General features: G+C 36.1%; 1 protein-coding gene across 1 annotated transcript in view; it reads right to left on the bottom strand.

The window, feature by feature from the left end:
* Positions 1–10,969: 10,969 nt before the first annotated feature.
* LOC139730524 (uncharacterized) overlaps positions 10,970–20,972 on the bottom strand; it is an 80,350-nt gene continuing 70,347 nt past the window's right edge. The window contains exons 3-4 of the mRNA XM_071641376.1: positions 15,489–15,564; positions 10,970–14,112 (exon numbers count right to left, since the gene is read on the bottom strand). Coding sequence (XP_071497477.1) covers positions 13,936–14,112; positions 15,489–15,564 — 253 coding nt within the window. The 3' untranslated portion in view covers positions 10,970–13,935. The remainder of the gene's footprint in view (positions 14,113–15,488; positions 15,565–20,972) is intronic.

Genomic DNA, 20,972 nt, shown 5'->3' with positions numbered 1-20,972 from the left:
CTGTACGCTAAAATAACAGCTTATGCAGTAACTTTTCTCAGAATGAGAATTATTTGTTTTATTTGGGAATGTCCTGGGAAAGGCACATTAATCATCTCTTTGTGTTAAATATAACAATCATCTCTTTGTGTTAAATACAACATATACATGTAACTACTTTTAACTATAGTCACGGAGCAGTTGATAAATTCCATTTTGATGTTTATACATAAAAATAAATAAAGACTGTTTCTTTTACTGTCTTTCTAATCGTAGGACTGACAGAAATATATATTCTAAATGCTTCATTTGATTTGAGTTTCAAAGTCAGAGGAGCTTCTTCCAGGGGTCTTTTTCCCTGGAAAGACCAGCGATAAGCACTACTGCCATGAGATTTACCAAAATTTTGTCTAACTGGTGTGATTTCACATGGTATTTAGCCAGCTGTTGGCTGTGTTCACATAGGGGATAGTGACGATGATTTCTCTTGGAAATTTTGGAGTCGTTGGGTCAAAGGTCATGGGTCAAAGGTCAGGTTAAAATGCTAAAATTCTACTGTTTAATGCTGAAATTACACTTTTTCTCAGTACTTAGGCAGTATTTCAGCAGATTTCATTTTAGAGATTACTCCATGCATAAACTTAAACTAGGTACAGTGGACTTCCATTATAACGAAGTCCTCGGGACCGGCAGTTTTCTTTCGTTGTACCAAAATCTTATTATATCAAAACAAATAAACAATAGAAAACAAAGAGCGGATAATGTGGCCTGAATTTTTACTGCATTGTAACCGGAATTTGGTTATAACTGTGTTCATTATAACGGGAGTGCACTGTATAATTATACATGCATTACTACACAATAATTCTATAGGGAAAGATTTTGGCCTTGGGGTCAAAGGTCAGGTGAATATGTTAAAAATGTCACATTTTCTCCCCATATTTTTAAAGTAGCTCAAAGTGTCATGAAAATGTATGTTACCAGTTACTGATTATTTGAAAAATTGTGAGCCATGGGGTTAAACGGTGAGGTTGGAAGGTCAAGTTGAATCATAAAATTTCCAAATACTTGCTCTCTTACAACATTTAGCCATCAATCCAAATGAAACCTAGTTCCAGGAAAGTAAACACTCAACACATTTGTGACAAACATGCCATTTAATTTTTTTTGCCAGTTATGTGAAACTATTGTCTCACATTGTCAAGACATACTCTAGACCTATTGGAAGAACCATGGGACATGGCAGAGGCATACCAGTCGCCATGGTGACATTTCTAGTCTCTAGTTTGACTAGAGTTGTTGCCTTTCATGGTGTGCCTATCATTTCATGTGCTGGTGTAACATGGCATAAACAAATCTGCAGTGTCAAATATTATGACTTCCATTAACCAACAAAAAAAAAAAGAAAAAGGTTGGAACCATCTTATGATGGACTTTATTAGTTTTTGTGTGCATGCCATATCTATTTTGGGCATTTTGTACTGTCATTTCTGCAGTCTTGCCTCTTGCAGTGTTGCATTTCAAGTCATTGTGAACAGTTTTTGTCTTTCATATCTATGAATTTTTCCAACCCACGCACCAAGCAGACACTGAAGATGGGATGTGCAGGTCCAGAGAAGCACTTCCATGGCATAGTAACATGAAATACATGTATGAGTCAAAATAAATTGGGGCTTGTTGTCTCACAAACGTAGTAATACCATATTCGTTTACTTGTATTCTTTTTTGTGAATGCTGTGAATTGAAGCATTTCTTGAAAAAGCCACAGATAGAATATAGCTCTTAGAAAGTAAAGTATGTCATATGTTAAATTTCCATCCTGTTTTTAAAAACTAGATTTCTGTCATCATATAAAATCATGCATTGCTGTAGTGTGTCTGTCATTCTGCTATTTTCAAAGTGGACACCACAATTTGCTTTTCTTTTCAGCATTTCAACTACAAGCATCTACTATGTTAAGGAAACATACTATATATATTTATATATATTATATATATGTATATGTATATATTGTAGTTGTTCCGCGTATATATAATACATATATATATGTATAATATATATATATATAAAAAATATATATATATATATATTATACATATATATATATACACATAAGCTAATGTACTAATATATATATATATATCTATATATATTCATATCAGTTTATTGTGTGATGTCATAGCTTCTTGAAAATGCTGTTTTTGTTAGCATACTATGAGAGATTATGAGACATACAAGTAGACATATAATCAGCAAACTGAAGTTCACATTTCAAAAGAGAAAAATAAAACAAAAGGATACAAAAGAATGTTAAAAAGAATGCCCATTATGAGAATAGAATATACGTAAATGTGTACCTATATCTACATGTACATGTTGTACATATGTGATGATATATAACACAGTTGTATATTGGAGTAGTATCATGATGTACATTGAAATTATCTGCCATGATGGCTACTGCAAAGAACTTGACTATAACTGCCACATTTTCTGTTAACTGAGCAGTCATTGTAGACAGGTTTAACTGTACTTTGATGTGTTGTTTCTAAACAAGCTTGGAAGTAAAATGTTGAAATATGGCTAAAACCATTGATCTACCTCATCAGTTGGCAAATTCAAGATGACCAGTCTTAACCAATATCAGAAAATGTTGATGATTTGTGATATGCAGTCAACTCTTGTAAGTTAAATCTGTTGAGACATGAGAGTTAACTTGACCTGCACAATGGACACTTTCCATATTTTGGTCTTGAAAATGTGCTTCAACTTCAGCACAAATTTGTCTTGCCAGTATGCCACTGACTAATTCAGTGTAGTCTGCATGTATTAACTTAGGATTATGTATTTACCAACAAAAACAAATCCCTTTTGAGCTATAAATCACGCAGCTATATCATAATTAGGTATTGCAAACAAAATCTTCAAGCTATCCTTTGTACAGTATTCCTTCTCTTTTAAGAGAGTATATAGTAATAAGTAGTGTTAGGAGTCTGTCTGTCCTACAAAGGAGAGACGAGTTGCCTCCAACGACTGTGACCTTCAGAATCTTGGGTATCAGATTCACACATCTGATCCAGCATGCATGCTGCTACTCTCCTCTCCTTTCCTCCTCATCTAATAACCATGCGGAAAGAATATGTTTACTCTCACATTTTATACTCACGTTCATACAAATATAATTGCTAATATCCACACACCAAAAAGTAAGCTGATGTACGAAGTAAGTTGGCATGATTTCAGCTAAAAAGAGAAAAGATCAACTTACAGCATCAGACTTTGTAATGGCAGTTTTCTACATGATGCAACTTAGTTTCACTATTTTCAGCTCAATCATGACAACTCTAGAATGATTTGATACAGAAGATGTAATTTTTGGTATTTACTGTACCATTTCAAGCAGAATGCTTCAAGTATGTGTTGCTGTTTTTTCAGCTTTCATGACAGGGAAGAAAGGATTTCTACCTTTACAGATTCTTCATCACAAGGCCAACACCAAAAACTGAGTGTATTTCTTCTATTTGTCAGTGTTTTTTGTACACACTGACATTGAATTAATGCTGCTGTACCACTCATGTCATAGTAAGGGATAACAAACCTAATTCTTTATGACTATGAAGCAAAGTTTTTGTCATTTACACACATTCAGACCCAGACACTGACACTCAGAAACAGGTAGAAAAGATACCAGGATATACACAGATTTCCATTTCTGGTACAGTACTTTTTATTAAATCATTGGTACTTTCTTGTAATATATATATATAATATATATATATATAATTATATATATAATATGTATCTGAGCACTGAGCTTAGGCTACAACAAAATGGTAATAGAGATTAATTGTAGTAGTAATTCAGTATATTGTGTGACCTAATATCTTGTTGTAACTGCTGTTTGTTTGCGTACTATTAGAGATTATGAGACATACAAGTAAATAAATAACTGGCAAACAGAAGGTAACATTGCAAAAGAGAAATAGTAAAAACAAAAAGATACTCAAAGAGAATGTTTTCAAAAAACCATATGCACACTACGAGTATAAAAAACGTATACAAAAATGAGGTGTAGTTACAATCTATAGCAAATTTCATCAGTCACTTTACAAAAAGTAGATGAAATGGTATACAGAACTATATATATGTATACATATATCATATAATATATATAGCTGGAATTTTTGCAGTAGACTGACATGTAATATATCATATTCTATATATATTCATATGTTTGTATATGTGCACAATAGCTCTACATATAGGTGTTTATGACATAATTCTACAATATTTCTATGTAACGACATGATATACACGCATTGCTTTTCTATAGTGATACATTTCTTTGCAGAACAGTACAAGACATTTCAGCAGCTGAAGATCAAGTTTCATTTGGAAAGCTATTTCTACCAAACAAAAACATTGCAGTAAATGTGCATATAGCACTCTGTGTTTAATATCTCTATACATCTAATTTTCATGCAACTGGAATTTAAGTACATACATACATTTCTTATTTCATGACTAATAAAGACACATATAGTGAAATATTGAGCTGGCAAAAATATGCATGGTTGCATTACATCTCTCTGTACAAAAAAAGGACACACAACAACAAAAACAATGGAAAAACCCATGTATCCCTGAATATTGCAGTATAGCCATTACCATTTACATGTTTCAATACCAAATATATATCTCAGTAGGAGAAGCATAAAACATATTTAGGAAGCAGGGGAAGCAGGCAATGAAATTGGAGATACAATATCTTGTTTTTTGGTTTGTTTTTCTTTTTTGCAAAAACTTCTACAAATATTCATCATTCAAGCGACATTGTTTATTCAAATTCAATAACTGGATGAATTGAAATGTTAACGCAATAATAAAATGATGGTGCAGGCAAAGTAAGATTCTTTTTTATGTTTCATCTCTGCTTAATAATACCACTATCCCTACTCACACATGCATTTGAACCCCCTTCCCCCAATTATCATGGATTACTGACACTTGGTATTCACAAGGCTCTGATGATGGTCAGAATCTTTCTCATGGTAATTCTTCAACCTGCAGTCATTGCCAAAATTTAATTTAAAAATTGAACCTGCATTATCACACACCAACAGGTACAACACCTAATGATTTATACTTCAGGACCCCCTTCTTTTGAAAGCTTTACTCTTTTTTGTCAAATATTGTCTGAAGATTAAAAGTGTATCAGAAAAGCATGCATTGATTACTTGCTCTAAAGACCCACATATATAGCACACAGAATGTTTCTTACACTTTTGTTATTTGCTCATTGCAGATATAGACATCTGCATACTAATTACATTGTTTGGTTGATGTAATAATTTAAATGTTGTGCCATGCATTCAACCTGAGCTATCCTGATACAGTAGAGAGTCAGCTTCTTTCAAGTATTCCACTGGAGGCTATACATTTTTTATGAATATAACAATGACTTCAATTGAAATCTTCACTCACAGGGTGAAATGGGCGAGGAGTGTTCTATTGTCTCTTGTCAGAATTCTTAAGAAAACTATTTCATTTTGCTTTCTTTTGTGACACTGGTATATGTGACCTTATGAGCAGAGAACTTGCAGTTTACAAAGTTTCAAGAACTATGAGTTATTTCAGACAGTCCAAGCGATTCCTTTAAGAATGCATATCAAACTATGTTTCATACTGATCAGGAATTTTCTTTCTTTTTTTTGCATCTGATGTCACAAACTGGAATCAAATTTTTCAAATCAAACTTTGCCATTAATGTTCCAAATGTGTCTTCATACTGGACACAAACATTCACACATCAAAATCAAGGAAATTCTACAAATGATTTTGGGAATTACTTGTGTATTACATGTATCTCAACAGGCAAAAATAATTCTAGATCAGGAAGGCTATCATATTCTCTTGTCAGAACATCAAGCAACACTTTTATTTTCAAGGGACCTCCAGCAGAATCACGAGACTTTGCAGCTCTGTGCCTATCGAGTTTTGCTTTGGTTCGGATGAACATTAAATTGTTGTTGAAACACTTTACCACTTTATAGCCATGTTTGGTAGGGTGGAGCTAAACTTGGCCTTCCAGTTACTTCTCCAACAAACCGTGAGCTCTTTGAGCATGTGAATATGGTCCATGCATAGATATAGGTAGGTTCTCTTTCATGCATGCATATTGAGAGCTGCCTGTTTGAAGGATCAGGACTTGGCTGTCATTTGGCATGTCTGTTTGCAGCGCAAGGGGTGTCTGAACAGTCTATAACTTTCAGCATGTAAGCAATTGCATTTTTAAATCTTTAAAGTTGAATCACTTGATGAGTTATCTAGTAATGTATCACTTGCATTCTTCTTCTTTTTTTTTTTTTTTTTTTTTTTTTTTTTTTTTTTTTTTTGGGGGGGGGGGGGGGGGGTTAATCCTACCCAAAACTGGATTTCTAGCCTGCCAGTGAATGCTGTATCCTAAAATAATTCAATGCAGAGTAGATAGGAAACATATACCGGTATCAAGGTATTCTTGAAACAAATTATAGTGACATCTGGAATCGCCAACTTTAGTTTCAAATTGCCATCACTGGTTTAGCTATGATCACAACGAGGTCTTTGTTTTCATTATCAGCCCACAGTGAATTCTGTTGCATCTTTATTCCTTACATTCAAATTCTGGCTTTGAAGCTAAACCAATACATGCAATCCAGTCTGAGATTAGTATACAAATATGTGAGTAAGATGCCAAGTTGGGTGAGTTGCAGAGTTGTTTACTATTGCAAAAGATAAAGCATCACACAGTCTGGCATGATGCACATATTGCAAATATATAAGCAACAGGAGATGAGTTAGCCATGGTTGATTTTGTTCTGACAGTCATTACCCTGCATGAAAGTGGTGAAGCCACAAAAATCTAAGCTGTGATCGAGCTACAAACAGACTATTAACCAACATCATCAATACTGCATGTAGGTAATTGCTGTTGAATTTTCATCAAGACGATGATGTTCCACACTTTCCAATCTAATTTGTGAGCATCATCATGATGCTGTACAGCAAATAATTTCCAGTGTTGCAAACATATCAAAAAGTTGAAAACACCTTGTCCTTGGAATAGTTTTAAAGAAATAATTGAGGCTAAATTGCAGGAATGGCATCATACTATTAAATGGCTAGGAATCATGACAAGTGATGCTTTAAGCATGAAGTTGGTCATCATAGTCTTGAATACTGTAGGGACAGTCTAAGACATTGAGTAACATCAATTCTTCTAAACTATTTCTGAGAAAAAAAAAAGTTGTGACAGAACTATTGAAAATCTTTCCAAAGCTCCTACTCCCTCTGAAAGATTTTCATTAAAGATTTAAAAGAAAAATGAAAGGGATCAATTTTCAAATGGATTAATACATTTTTTAGGAGAACAATAAAACTTTCTAGGAGTTTCGAAGTAAAGTCAAAGTTAAGTGGTAACCAAAGAAAAAAATAGTTCTCCAGCATGTGACTCAATTTTCACATCACATAAATTGAATGATATAGATATTCTTCTGGAGAGGGAAGCAAGTTATGGCTAATGTTATGAGACTTGAAATATGAAGCTCTTGCCATCACTGTCACTTGATACAGAACCTAATAAATATCACTACATCAGCTAGTTTCATTCTGAGTGGTGTGTATGTGAGAGGTTGTTACTTCTACACTGAAAAGTACACTAAAATCCACACAGGGACATGAAAAAATAAAAAATCATACCTTCCTCAAGTTGAGGACGAGTCCCGAGTATACTCGGGCAGGGGTCTATGGGAAATGCGTGTTGTAGCAAAATCAGCGCGTCTTTGACGGGCTAACACCAAGAGTTGGTTGTTGTGCGCTTTAAGAATTCACATCACTCTTACATAATGTAGACTTGGGCTGTCAATTCAGATACATGATTAAACTAAAATTTGTTCATGAAAGTCTTGATTTACATGTGTGCACGTAACTCCTAACAATTCCTGTAAAATCTAAACGACATATTGGGGCACCCAATACTATAAATGGATAGTCTCATTTGCCATTCTCAAACCTAGGAGGAGTTTGACAAAGAACTCACTGCACAATTGTTCTGCAGGCACTTGCCAGTTGAAGATGAAATCTCATGGAATCTTGACTTCATGCTTCCTGTGTCTACCACCTTGAATTGGAGACACTACTATAAACCAGCCACAGACAGCATATCTAGAATGGCTACTGTGCCTATGAGGCATATGCTATTTACACACAAGTCACTCTAACATTAATAGACATGTGAGTACATATCTATTGCAAACACATAATAAGGAGCACATCTCAAAGCAAGAATGAAACTAAATTATGTCTGACTTGACATTACAGAAATCAAGTATACTGTACATTGAACATCATCTACAGTTACACCACCACGATTCTGCCAGTTGCACATGATAATGTACAAATCTGAATATGATTTAATGTGACTGGCATATAGGAAAATTCAAAAATTGGAGTTCATCACATATGTATCACATGACTGAATTAACTGTTTGAGATTTATATTTGTTAAAATGCAAGACATGATACTCAAACACTATTTCTCCACATGGTAATGTTTCTCCTAGCATTAGAGGAAAGTAACAGCAATTATGAATAACACTGGTCAGGCAAGAAAAAGGCTCAGACTTTTGTGAAAGAAATGCCCAACAGTACAAATGTCACCTAGCAGTTGTCTTTAACAGATACCTTAATAGTTTCCTCAAAGCAGAAATACCTTCCATTCAGATGGAGGAAATTTTAATCCATCCTTCTATCTTATCCCTCTTCAAGAGAATATATAACTCAGACAAAATATGCTTATGCCTGAGCTGCTGCAGGCAACATACACACTAATAATTTGTTGCAATAGTTCATGATCAAATATTCAGCTTACCTTCCACACACACATTTTCCAATGTTTGCATAACATATTATTTACACCTATAAGCCATTTGTACTCTAGACATGAAGAAGTTAGTTCCCTTGTAATTTTTTAAGATAAAGGAAGATCATATTCTGCAAATAGTGGCAGGTATCCACTGGCAGACATTACCTTAAATTAAACAACACAGGGGGAATATATTTCATAACACTTCAAGCCTAAAATCTATCATGCTGAGTAGCAATACACCGTGGCCAAATGGTGATTTGTCATGGTATATTGCTACTCAGCAAAAGTGTAAACATTTGCCTGCACTTCCCCTGTTTTATCGTGCACATGTTGGTTTGAACATGTTATTTTCCAACATTTTATAGTGCTTAACTGATGTCATCTGTCTAGTCACCAAAAGTAGATATCTCTTTAGTGCAAAGGAAGGGTGTAGTGGGGTGCAGGGGAGATTATCACAAAATCTAAAAATTTGCCCCAAGAATTTCTATATTGTGGCAAATTCCAATGCAAAATTACATTAACAGGCAAATAATAACATGAGATCACTCTGAACTAGATCTCCTTCACAGCCATACACCCACACTGACGTAAACTCTTGTAGGTTTTGTATCTTTGTTTTTGGATGGATCATACATCATAACAGAGGATATCTCACACTACAGCATCATGTAGTCAACCACTAGTGAGTCATAGCCATGTATATCTGATATTCTGTGGTTGAATAAATGTTCAGTACTCAACCATGTTTTCGTTGATACAAGTGGGAATCAAACTCAGAGAAATGACAAACAGTGTTGGAAAAGCACTGCAAAATGTATGTTAAGCATGCCTCTCATTTAAGGCCCAGTGCAGATGGCTGATGTCTTGTGACATAATATGTAGAAAGGAAAAGGGCAGTCCTTGTGTGCTGCTAGTGGCAAGATTACACCATAACAGACTGGCATCACAGGAATTGTTTGCCAATCATAAAAACATCAAGAACCATAATCATGAGAACTATGGAACAATGGCCACACAAACCTCATAACACAAAATCAGTACTGTCTAACTTTTTGTTAAGTACAGGTAAGCGACTCATAAAGAAAAAAAAAAAGCTCCTTACTCTAATTGATAAAGACTCTGAGCTGTGTGACAGTTGATGGCAAGCTACAAATTTGCTCTAGGCATCATTCGAACAAATTGGCAAATAAACTACAAAATATGCTAATTGTACTGAAGTTTCAAGTATTCTACCTTGGTACTGATATTTTAAGCCACATGAAATCAAGGAAAGCATTTGTGTGACAGACAATATGTGACCCGCTACAACAAAATGGTCCTAAAGTCGCGCACGGTCGAAGCCGTGAAAATCGAGTTTGAAGTCAGAGCATCAAAATTGGTCAAAACTTACGATTTTCTGAATTTGACATATTATTGGAGTCTGACATGTCTTCTGTCATCTGTCAAAATTTTGAAGCAAAATGATTAAAGGAAAGACCAACAAATAGCGTTTTTCTGGGCCATGTTTTTTGGCGTTTCAACAAAGCAGAAACTGGTTCGAACATTTGGATTGAGCGCCACACATAGGCTCCGCCCCTAACAACGACCAGAGTGATCTCATTGGTCAGTTTGCTGCTTGCCGCTTACCGAAGCGTGAAGCTCGCACACTGCCCAGTCGACTGGTGCGTGCTGGCGGTGCGCTATGCCCAGCCGCTTCTCCTGGCATCCTGGTCACTGATTGGTCGGTGAGGAGACCGCCGACGCTGTGTTTGAATGAGCATTTCGGGGGTTGCTAGGGCTTACCTTCTATTGTCCGGAGGTGAATACTGGACTTGCGTGTCCCTTGATCGTGATTGCGTCTCAAGGAGAACTTTTAGGGCGCTTTTCTAGAAACAGTGATTTCCCAGACGTCTCGACATGCTCTCTTTTAAACATCGATATCTCCGCAGCCGATTATCTTTATAAGATGTGTTATATATCAATTTCAAGCAGAAAGATTAGGGAATTGTGTCATGTAATTATCAAATAATCGACCTCGCCCGACTTTAGGATCATTTTGTTGTAGCGGGTCACATATGGTCAGAGTCTGGTTTTTGGTCCACAGTACTTGACATAAATCACAGAGCACAACATCCAACATCCTTTGAGATAGAGAGATGAAACAAGTGGACTAACTTCTTTCATTATTCCTCACTATCTAAAACATATATATGACAACATAGACTCTATCTGTGCACCTTCAACAATGACAAAACTGTGCCTCAAACTATTTGGGGAAATAGGATCTAGTACATCACTATTGCAAAGAAAATGACACAGAGCAACATATAAAATCACACATACGATACAAACAGTTAAGTCTCTGAATGGAGAGACAAGACAATAATTACATAATAAAGATTATATACCAACCACATAGAACAAAGTACAAGGTATGGAATTCACACAACTACAACACTAACAATGCATACACAGTACAAACTATTCATCGCATTATCATTTACATATCAAATTTCAAAGTATAAAAAACAAATGGACAATGTATAAAAATAAGCAAAATTTAACAGATCACCTGTAAGCATACATCAATGTAATGTACTGTACATTTGAGGAATGATATAAAATCAAAATTTTCTTCCATTTCATAGCAAATTTTTTTGGTTTCAAAAAAGGAAATACCAATGTGAGTATAAAATTGATCCCTAAATGCTGACATCTATCTGTGGAGAAGAATTCTTAGTAGGGCATTATTTCTGTTCTTCAAGTCGCTGAATGCTCTATTTGTTAGTCTAGTTGACAGGAATAGTTCTCTTTCTAGGTAGATATTCTTTTTTATTCATTTTTAGGCTTTAGGTTTTGTCTGTTATCACAGGGAAATAGATGGTGGTGTAAATATACCAAACCACATTAGAAGTCTTGAATCTCAAGAACACTTGATGAAGACAAATTTTAGAATTTTACAGCCATTTCAACCCACAATTATTACAATTATCATGGTAACCACTAGCAACACCCAAATAAGCTGCTGGCAAGCAAGTTTATAAGTACAATCACTGTGAAAATCTAACACATGCATTTCTCCCCCCAAAATGGGTCCAGGTCAGTCATGCTATACATCACTGTGTAATTTCATCCTCTGTACATTCCTTATCTGGATATGATGTACAATACATTCATCAGGCCAGCTCCCATACTTCAAGCTAATTGCACAGCAGTCACCCCTGAGTGACCTCGAGTGGTTTTGCTTGCACACAGACATATCACAGCTTTCAACATTTTGGCTCAGACTTACAAACTCTGGTCATTGGCATTGCCAGTGGTACCCCCTTGACCATAAAGTTGCACATTTTGTTGCACACACACGAGAAAATTTGAGTTCAGTGTGTGGGGTCACATCCCCTGTAGAGGAAATGACTAGAAAGCATACAGAACCAGCCAGCCGTACCAAGATCAGAGAAAACTGCGCGCACCTGTGGCACTTCTTCCATTGCTTAACCATTGACAAGTGCATGCATTACACAACCACTCAAAATCAAAAACAAAATCAGGGATCAATTGCATTACTTCACATTGATATTTCTGTTTTTTGCAATAAACAAGTACACAAGACTACCATAAAATGTTTTGTGGTCATCTTGGCAAGGATTAAAATTCTAAAGCATTTAGATAATACATCAGTCACCTACCACTTGCTAATTGATATAAATCTGGTAAGTATATTTCATCATGAACTCTAGTACTGAAATTACCTCGCCTGTATTCTCTCTCTTCTGTTCACACTACACAGTACGATGAAAAATAAAATTACAAATGTACAAAAGTGAACAAATTTAGCAAAAGAAACAAAAGGAAGAAACTTATTCATTCTAGAGAATGTTTCAAGTCAGAACTTACCTGGAAATCTGTCATTAGTACAATAATCTTTAAAGTACTGAGAAGCCTGTAACTTTGGTTTTATTTCAGTGCTTTATTTGTTCTTCTGCTTTTTTCTTCCTGGACTGAAATTGGTATTTAAACATGTGAGTCCACAAAGATAAATTCCTTTGCTTTGCATTTCATTTACAAAAACCATGAACAGCTGGTTTAAAAAAAAATGTACTGACAATCTAATGACCAAATATTCAACTTAGTCCTTTGTGCTGGCTTGGAAAGCACATATCAACCCAATGACTGCCATTCACTAGTAAGCCTTGTACAAAGTGTATGGGGATTTCAGACTATAAAGGAGAACGAGTTAATGATTTTATGTATACAACACTTTACCTCAATACAATGCAGTTTGCTGCAGTATCTTAGCAGACAAACTAGTATATGACTTACTCTTTATTTAATGGCAACATATGAAGTGATGATGATGGTGATGATGATGATGATGATGATGATGATGGAGGTGACAGTAAAGCAGTTCAGGATGAGGAGAATGACAATGATGGTAACAAGATGTGACTTGGTGCTTGATAGTAACTGAAAGTGATGATATAGATGATGATGGTAGTGTAAAGTATTGATGTAAGGGTGGATTATACTGATGGGGCTGCCACTGGTGTACATTACCACCATTTGATCTCCCTATTACATTTGGAGTCAACTTGCAGAGGAAAAGAATCTTCAAATGAAAATTCTCTGGTGTTCTATATCATTTTTTAAAAATTATTTTAGTTTTACTTTCACCGAGATTGCATGACTGTCTCAGCAATCTGTGTGATCAATCTATCAAAAGTTTGATATATCATTAGTTATATGCTACTAGTACCTATCCAAGTACCATAACTGCAAATTTGTACATCACACTGTGAATCTGATAAAATATATGCCTACCTTGCATGAACAGTAGACTCCTTTGGTTTAGTTTGACTACAATTAAAGCCATCACACTTGTGAGCACACACTGTCATTCATTATTTCTAAAGAAGACATAAGCCGTTGATCTGGTATTCCAAAAACTCCCATTCTATTAGTACAAGAGAGGGAGAACACTAATGAAAAGCCTTACCCAATAATATCTCTGGCATCAAAATTTAGTTAAAAGAAAACAAAAAATGGCAACAGTCAGGCTTGGTGTAGGGGGAAGGTCAAACTAATTCTTGGATCTCTTGCTTGATGGTGACCGTTCGGGCAAACAGGGCAGACAGCTCTTGGCCAAAGCTGGTACTCAAGGTTGGATGGGTAGAGGCCATCTTGGCAAAGTTGACCAGCGCCTCTCGGAGACGGTCCACCTCCTCCTTCAGCACACCCTTCTCCTCTCGCTCCTGTGAATGGTCAGATGGGACCCGGGAGAGACCAACATCAAACACATCACATAAAGAAAGAAGAGAAAAAGGAAGAAGTCAAACAGTGGTGGTAGAAACATTTTCCATTCAAGTTGACTAATCTCAGACAAGATGAGTGAAAACCATGAAATCAGGTAGTCAAAGAACATCATTCATATTTGAGACTTAATAAATCATCCAAGATGTTGATTCATGTCCTCTTGATATCTGAAATATTCAACTGATGGTACACAAATACATTAAGATGTCACTGCCTTATTTTTTTTAAAATCTTGCTCTGTACGAATATTACTCACTGATCACCACTAACTGCATTCAGAATACAATGTTGAAGGTGTATACTTGCTGTAGTTTTCACATGAACTGGAAAAGCAGCCATAGATTTACAAGCAATATTTAACAGTAAATACATCAGAATCTCACTCTTCACAGAGAAATATATTTTGCATTTTCTTGCGACAAAATTTCCCTGAAATCATCATGATGTCTTCAATTCGACATACCTCTCCAGCATTTCCAAGCAAGCCAGACAAATTCTCTCCCAAAGAAACAGAAATTGCAATCTACTTAAGTTGTCAGGCTAAACGTAAAATCCCAAGGGACAGGCTCACTTCCTCAAAACAGAGAAAACCACAGCGATACCTCTATGTATAATGCATGTCATGAAAGTGAGACAAACTCACCAGCATACAAACAAACCAAAAAGATAGAAGAAGAAACCATTCCACCTCACGAGGCATCTGGAAATGGGGTGGGTGAAAGACAGCACCCCAGTGTAATCTTTGGCCCATATTTTGCCATGATTAGATTTCATACCTGCTTTGCTTCACCAAATTACATTTGAGATGGGGGAGGGACAGAGGGCACCGGCTGAAGTCTGAAGAGCCCAGCACTGACCGATGGTCAGCCTGGGAGACAAGCAAACTTGTGATTTGATATATTTAAGTTACCTTTGGACTTCTCCCTTCTTTTCACCCAACCTCTTACAAACTTTCTTCCATTTCTATTCTTGCTCATCAAAGGTAGGATAACAGTTGAAACATTTCCTGTTTCATTTATGCAGAAAATACAACAACAACAACAACATCAAAACTCCGGGACTACTTGTTTTCACTAAAAGGAAAAGGGAATGTATGCATAACCACCCACACAGTGAACAAGTACAAATATTGGGGGGGGGGGGGGGTATAGAAAGTTGGCTTTGCATTCTAGCATGAAAATCAATCACAGGCCCTATATATCAAAGTTTGGATGGTGGATATCATCTGTTGATTTCATCCCAAACTTGCAGCTGTGCAACAGGGTGTGATAATGCAAAAGTTTTCAGTGCATCCCTGCTCTCTCCTGATACACACCTTGCTAAGTTGATCCCTGAGTAGTGTACATTGAGAGCAGTCTTCTCCTTCCTCGGACTTCCTGTCGCAGTGCCTCCTAGGAGGTGAGAAAAAAAGACAACAATGTATTTCACTACGTATCACATAATGGAGGGAAAACCCAGTTGCACAATACAATATCATAGAGTAATGAAATTCTATGCAGCGACACATGTATGCACCCAACTTCTCTGAAATTCAAGCCCTTCCCATTTCCACAGAATTCTAATAACCAACATATAATTCATAAACATATAACCACAGCTTTGCTTTGCTAACATACCCCGCTTCATTGTCCATGATAATATTAAGATTGTTTGCTGGGGCTCAGACGGCCATATGTTGACCCACATATGTCTAACTATGCTCAAGTGTTTATGATAATTCTTTCATTAAAGAATTCTTTCCATACAATTTCTCTGTAACTTCTAAAATCTACTTCGTACTACTTAACAATTTTTTTTAAAATCAGAAATTCAGTCTTTTCTTTTAAAAAGATGCCATAATCCATGAAGTGCAAATTTTGTGGTTCTGATTATTCTTTTATTCATTCATCAGCATAAAACCCAAACTTATTAGGGACTTTGGCTGAAATCAATCACAGATACAAACTTCACTTGCGCATGAAGGCAATTCAAGAGAAACACTTTAAAATGTCAGTCTTCAACCCTTGTTTTCAATGTTCACAGATTCCTCTACTGAAATCAAAAGTAAATAAGATTTCCCCCTTTCATTTCTTTTATGGACCCAATTCTCATGAAGTTACAAACGTAACTAAATTAAATGTCCAGTATAAAATTTTGCAGAAAAGAATGAAGTCTTAGAGAGCTGGCTGAATATTGTTTGAAATTGGTAAGTTGGTCCCTGTATTCTGTAGAACAATATGTCTAATAGCCAAATGGCTCGACATTAGCAATAGCCTAATGGCTCGGGGCCACTAAAAATTTATATTAGGCCACCAAATTTCTGCCAAAAAGTTTTATTTTGGTGGCCCTATCAAGCAACCAAGTTTCAAAATGTAATGTTGTTTCCTTTTATTTTGGGCCACCAAAATTTGAAGCTTAAAAATTTTAGTGGCCCAAACGTGAATACAAACAATAACATTAAAACTCTCAAGAAGCAATTGATACCAGAAAGTACCAACATTAATTGAGGGTCATCTGCAATCTCTTTGGGTTTTTTTTTTTCTAATCAAAGGAGAAATGCTTTGCGTGGCGAAGACTTGTCAAAATAATGGTCATTAGGTTTGGGTCTTGTCTGACTTTACTGCCATGAATGCGTGGTGAAAATACATTCTGATACAGAAAAGGTGTACCATGTGCCACAGTATCCCCAGCTTCTCTAAACAGAAAACATTCCATCAAATAGCCACACAGGAAACAAGCAACTTACAAAGAGAACATGCAGGATTTTTACTTATTGCATCTAAAAACTATAGGCTACCAATCACGACAAAAGAAACGGAAATCTCCAACAATACCAGGTAGTATAAATAAAAATCATGAAATTATCTTTTCATACAACCAAGCTGATAGGGTGATGCCAGCTGATGCTAAAACAGGCCATAGTCATTGTAGCTATGAGGTATAACATCAGCGTACATCACATACAATTGTATGTATTAGGTAAGGCAATGCACACATTCATATCTGCAAGGGCTCACTCTTATGTTTCCTGGGAAGTCAAACACCGTTCTGGGTCCAAGAACTCCCCCAATTCTGAGAACAGAGTACGCCCATGGGCAGTTTCAGTTCTATGAGCTTGGCATGCCCATGAGCTGGGTTCACTTCAAGAGGGCAGAACATATTACTAGTATGTGAATGGGGCATACGTTCAGCTCGCGAGGATAAGGATGCATGGGGCCAAGACAATATTGGGACAATTATTTTTCACTCACTACTAGAACAGTAAATTCACAACCTAAATTGTCACATCCAAGCAGTTCAGTGTAAGCATTGCCCATAGTCTTACTGTACAGCATGCATCAGATGCTGCTTTTTGAAATGATTGTGGAATAAAAGACAAACCATGTATGGTCCTGAAGGTGTCTCAAGGTAACATAACTGGAAAATGTAGTCGCAGTACTATAGTAAGATATCATTGTGGTGACATGACCTACTATTACGTGCTATAGCTGTAGAATGGCAGTAATAGTGGAAGCAATTGAATCAGCAGTACTGTGGACATTATGACAGAATGGACATCTTTCAAACGACAACCAATGATCTACAAGATTGTTTTAAAAAATGATACATTTTGCACATCATTGCAGTTCAAACCTACTGTACTTAACACATCAAACAAAAAATAACAGTATTACCACACAAATGTCATAATGCAAAATACATTTACAAGGTATGTGCGTGGGGTGTGAGTTTATGTGTGTTGGGATGAGGATGTTTGGGGTGTGTGTGTGTGGGGGGGGGGGGGGAGGTGTAGTTGGTGTGGAAGTTCAATTTATGTTTGGGTAATGTGGATCTCTTCGCCCCCTGGTTTTGCTCGTTCCAGTCTCTGCAATGCACACACTTTTTTTTTTCAGTCGCAGGGGAGGATGAAATTGTTAATTAGTCACTCATTACTTTGTTTGTTTGTTTGTTTGTTTTATTCTCCTTCCTCATCTCGGAATTTCGCCCTTGAACAAGATCCGATTTGTATATTGTAACTTAATGTTCTGCCTTTTTTTTTTCTATTTTTGTACAATTACTCTACATTGTTCAGTGATTGTGCTATTTTAATCATGTTAATTGTTGTAAATTGTGTGATTCTGTATAGTTCTTCAATAAAACATAAATAAAAAAAATAATGCAAAAACAAAAATAGATAAAAAAGAAACTTTTCTACCAAAGAAAGAAGGTAAGGAGAACTTGATAAAATACTTCCAAAGTTCATGCATGTCTGCTTTTCATCACATTAGACTATGACCTTTGCAAGCAAGAAAGAACACAAGGTTAAAGGGTCTGGTCAGGAAGACAGCAATACATCAAACAATGAATCAAGACAGGTTTATACTACATCTAACTATGCTACCTCAAATAATTACACCTCATTCAACAAGCCTGCTGAGGAAAATTCACCCCAAAGATAAAGTCACCAGGTATATCAATCAAATGCAACAATACAAAAGAGGGAAAATTCATACAATATACCACTTACAAAATTTGTTCAAGTATGACATTTACATTCGTACATGTATATAGATACAGAAACACAAATAAAAGGCACAAGAAACAAGCTTTAAATCTTCAAGGTTCCACAAAAGAAAAATGATCTGCACACCAGCATTTTGACTGATCTTTTCTTCTTCTTTTTTTGCACTTTCAAGCTCAGATAACAAATAACTTTCTCTGTGGGGTGAATTCATCTCAGCTGAGTTGCTTTTACCTGATTTGTACTAAGTTTTCCCTGTTGAAGGGTCTAATGAGACTTGGACGTTTCCTGAGGTGGTATCAAATGGAGAAAGACATGCATATAATTCTAAACATGTTATCACCCATCCTTGTCCCCACAATACCCAACTCATAGTTGGTGATCATGAGAATACTTATACCATGACCTTTAACCCATTGAAGACTACCTCGAGTATATGCAGCCGGGTGTCTATGGGAATTGTGTGTTACGGTATAGCAAAATCAGCTCGTCCTCAATGGGTTAATGGTCCACACAACCCTGGCAGTCCATCTGCTTACTTCATGTTTTGTCGACATGACACACTTCAGCTCATGGAGAAAGAGAGAACAGAGTGCAATCACAGCTACATAATATCTTATAGACTGTTTCTTGGAAAACAAATTTAAATGACAATTAAAGATCTTGTGACCACTGAAACTTTTCAAAAGAATCAAAGACTCGACATTTCATAGGAGTCTTATTCTATGTTCAATGCTAGTGAAACTTCTACCTGTTAGTTTGTTTGACTTATGTTTTATTCAAATCACCTTGTACGTGGAGTGGCATGAATTCCCTTTCTTATGGTGTAGATTGTGTAATATTTTACCAGTATATCCAACACAGAATCATCTATACAGTTGCTCCGTTTTAGCTACAATCAAACATATCTCACAAAAAGACCTGCCAAAATATCTCAGAATTGAATAGGTAAAAAAGACCTACTTCATATAAAAGAAGAAGCTACATTTAAAACTTTGAAGGCATTCCTTAAGAACGAACTCAGTGCAGCTTGACTTCAAACTGATCCTGCTACATCTGGTTACATTACATTCATGATCCTTAAAGTAGCATTGATGTCAGATAATGAAAATTTTGGTCTTTACAACTGAAACTGGAAGCATTTGAGGAAATAAAGTTAGAATATGTGAACATTTGACTGTCCAATTATGAATAAATACAGAAAGGTGGAGAGTGTTTCAAATTCTGCCTCCAATGAATTCTTGTTGTTATAACTTTTATTTTACATCAAGTGTCAGACAAGAGAGAGCAAATATATGAGTGATAGGAGGAAGGCAAACTATCACTGGAAATCTTGTGATCACATTACATAAATGACGGATGAACAGCAAACTGTATTTTAGTGGGATTCACACTGATGAAAAAAAGTGGGAGTCAACTTTTGAAATCTTTGCCTGTGTGGGCATAAAGATCCCACCTAATAGCGCATGATCAGCATTGCTATCCAAATCCCCAGAAATCTTGCAATGATTTCTGAATTATAGTAATCATCTGAAAAATGGTGCAATATCTAGCACTGCAACAAGTCTGAGAAAGTTGGAGCAAAGATTTCTTATCTCATTATTCAAAACACATGATTGAACAATGTGTGAACGCAAGGGCAAGGGTCAGCATTTCGGTTGATTTTGGGCACGAGTGGCTTGGTTGACAAATTATTGGGATCAGTAATTCGCAGGATATTTCTGTCCATCTGAACCAGGGCAAACAATCTTGGTATTTGGATCGTGATTGTTATTTCGCTTCTTTTTTTTTCTGTGTGAATGCAACTTATATAGACACTGTCTGAAAAATGCAGATAATTTCTCCTTTTAGTAACTCAATTGAGCAATGGACGATTAATGGAGCTGCCACTCTTTTGCCTCTTATCAGTGGGATTCAGGTTTCAGGTGGGGTATCTTGGATGTACAGGCCACATTCTCTCTGGAGGAATTAGGCTGAATGGAATATGTACCCTGCACTGGCAGGAAGTACTATGAGGAAGCAACGACTGGGTCAACTAGGGGCAGTGGTGTAGTCAGGAAAAGGGCAACAGAGGGCAGTAAACACACAAGATGGGTCTAGACTTATATTATACATGATATAACAACTCATCACTGACAGCCATTTCCTTGTTGGCTATATTGTGATTCAAGACGCCAACAACAAAACACAGAAAAAAAAATCATATAAAAGGCAAACACTGTTCTGTTATCTTCTTGCTGCTGGTTCTATACAAAGAATACTTGAACAAATATATATGGTAGTATGCACACTACACAGATGGCATACTTGGTCTGACAA

The sequence above is a fragment of the Diadema antillarum genome, unplaced genomic scaffold (assembly GCF_040938485.1).
Source record: "Diadema antillarum isolate AM-2024a unplaced genomic scaffold, OU_Dant_1.0 seq00000320_RagTag, whole genome shotgun sequence".
In the NCBI taxonomy this organism is placed as follows: domain Eukaryota; kingdom Metazoa; phylum Echinodermata; class Echinoidea; order Diadematoida; family Diadematidae; genus Diadema; species Diadema antillarum.
Note: the sequence above shows the minus strand (reverse complement) of the source record. Positions and strands in the feature narration are given on the sequence as shown.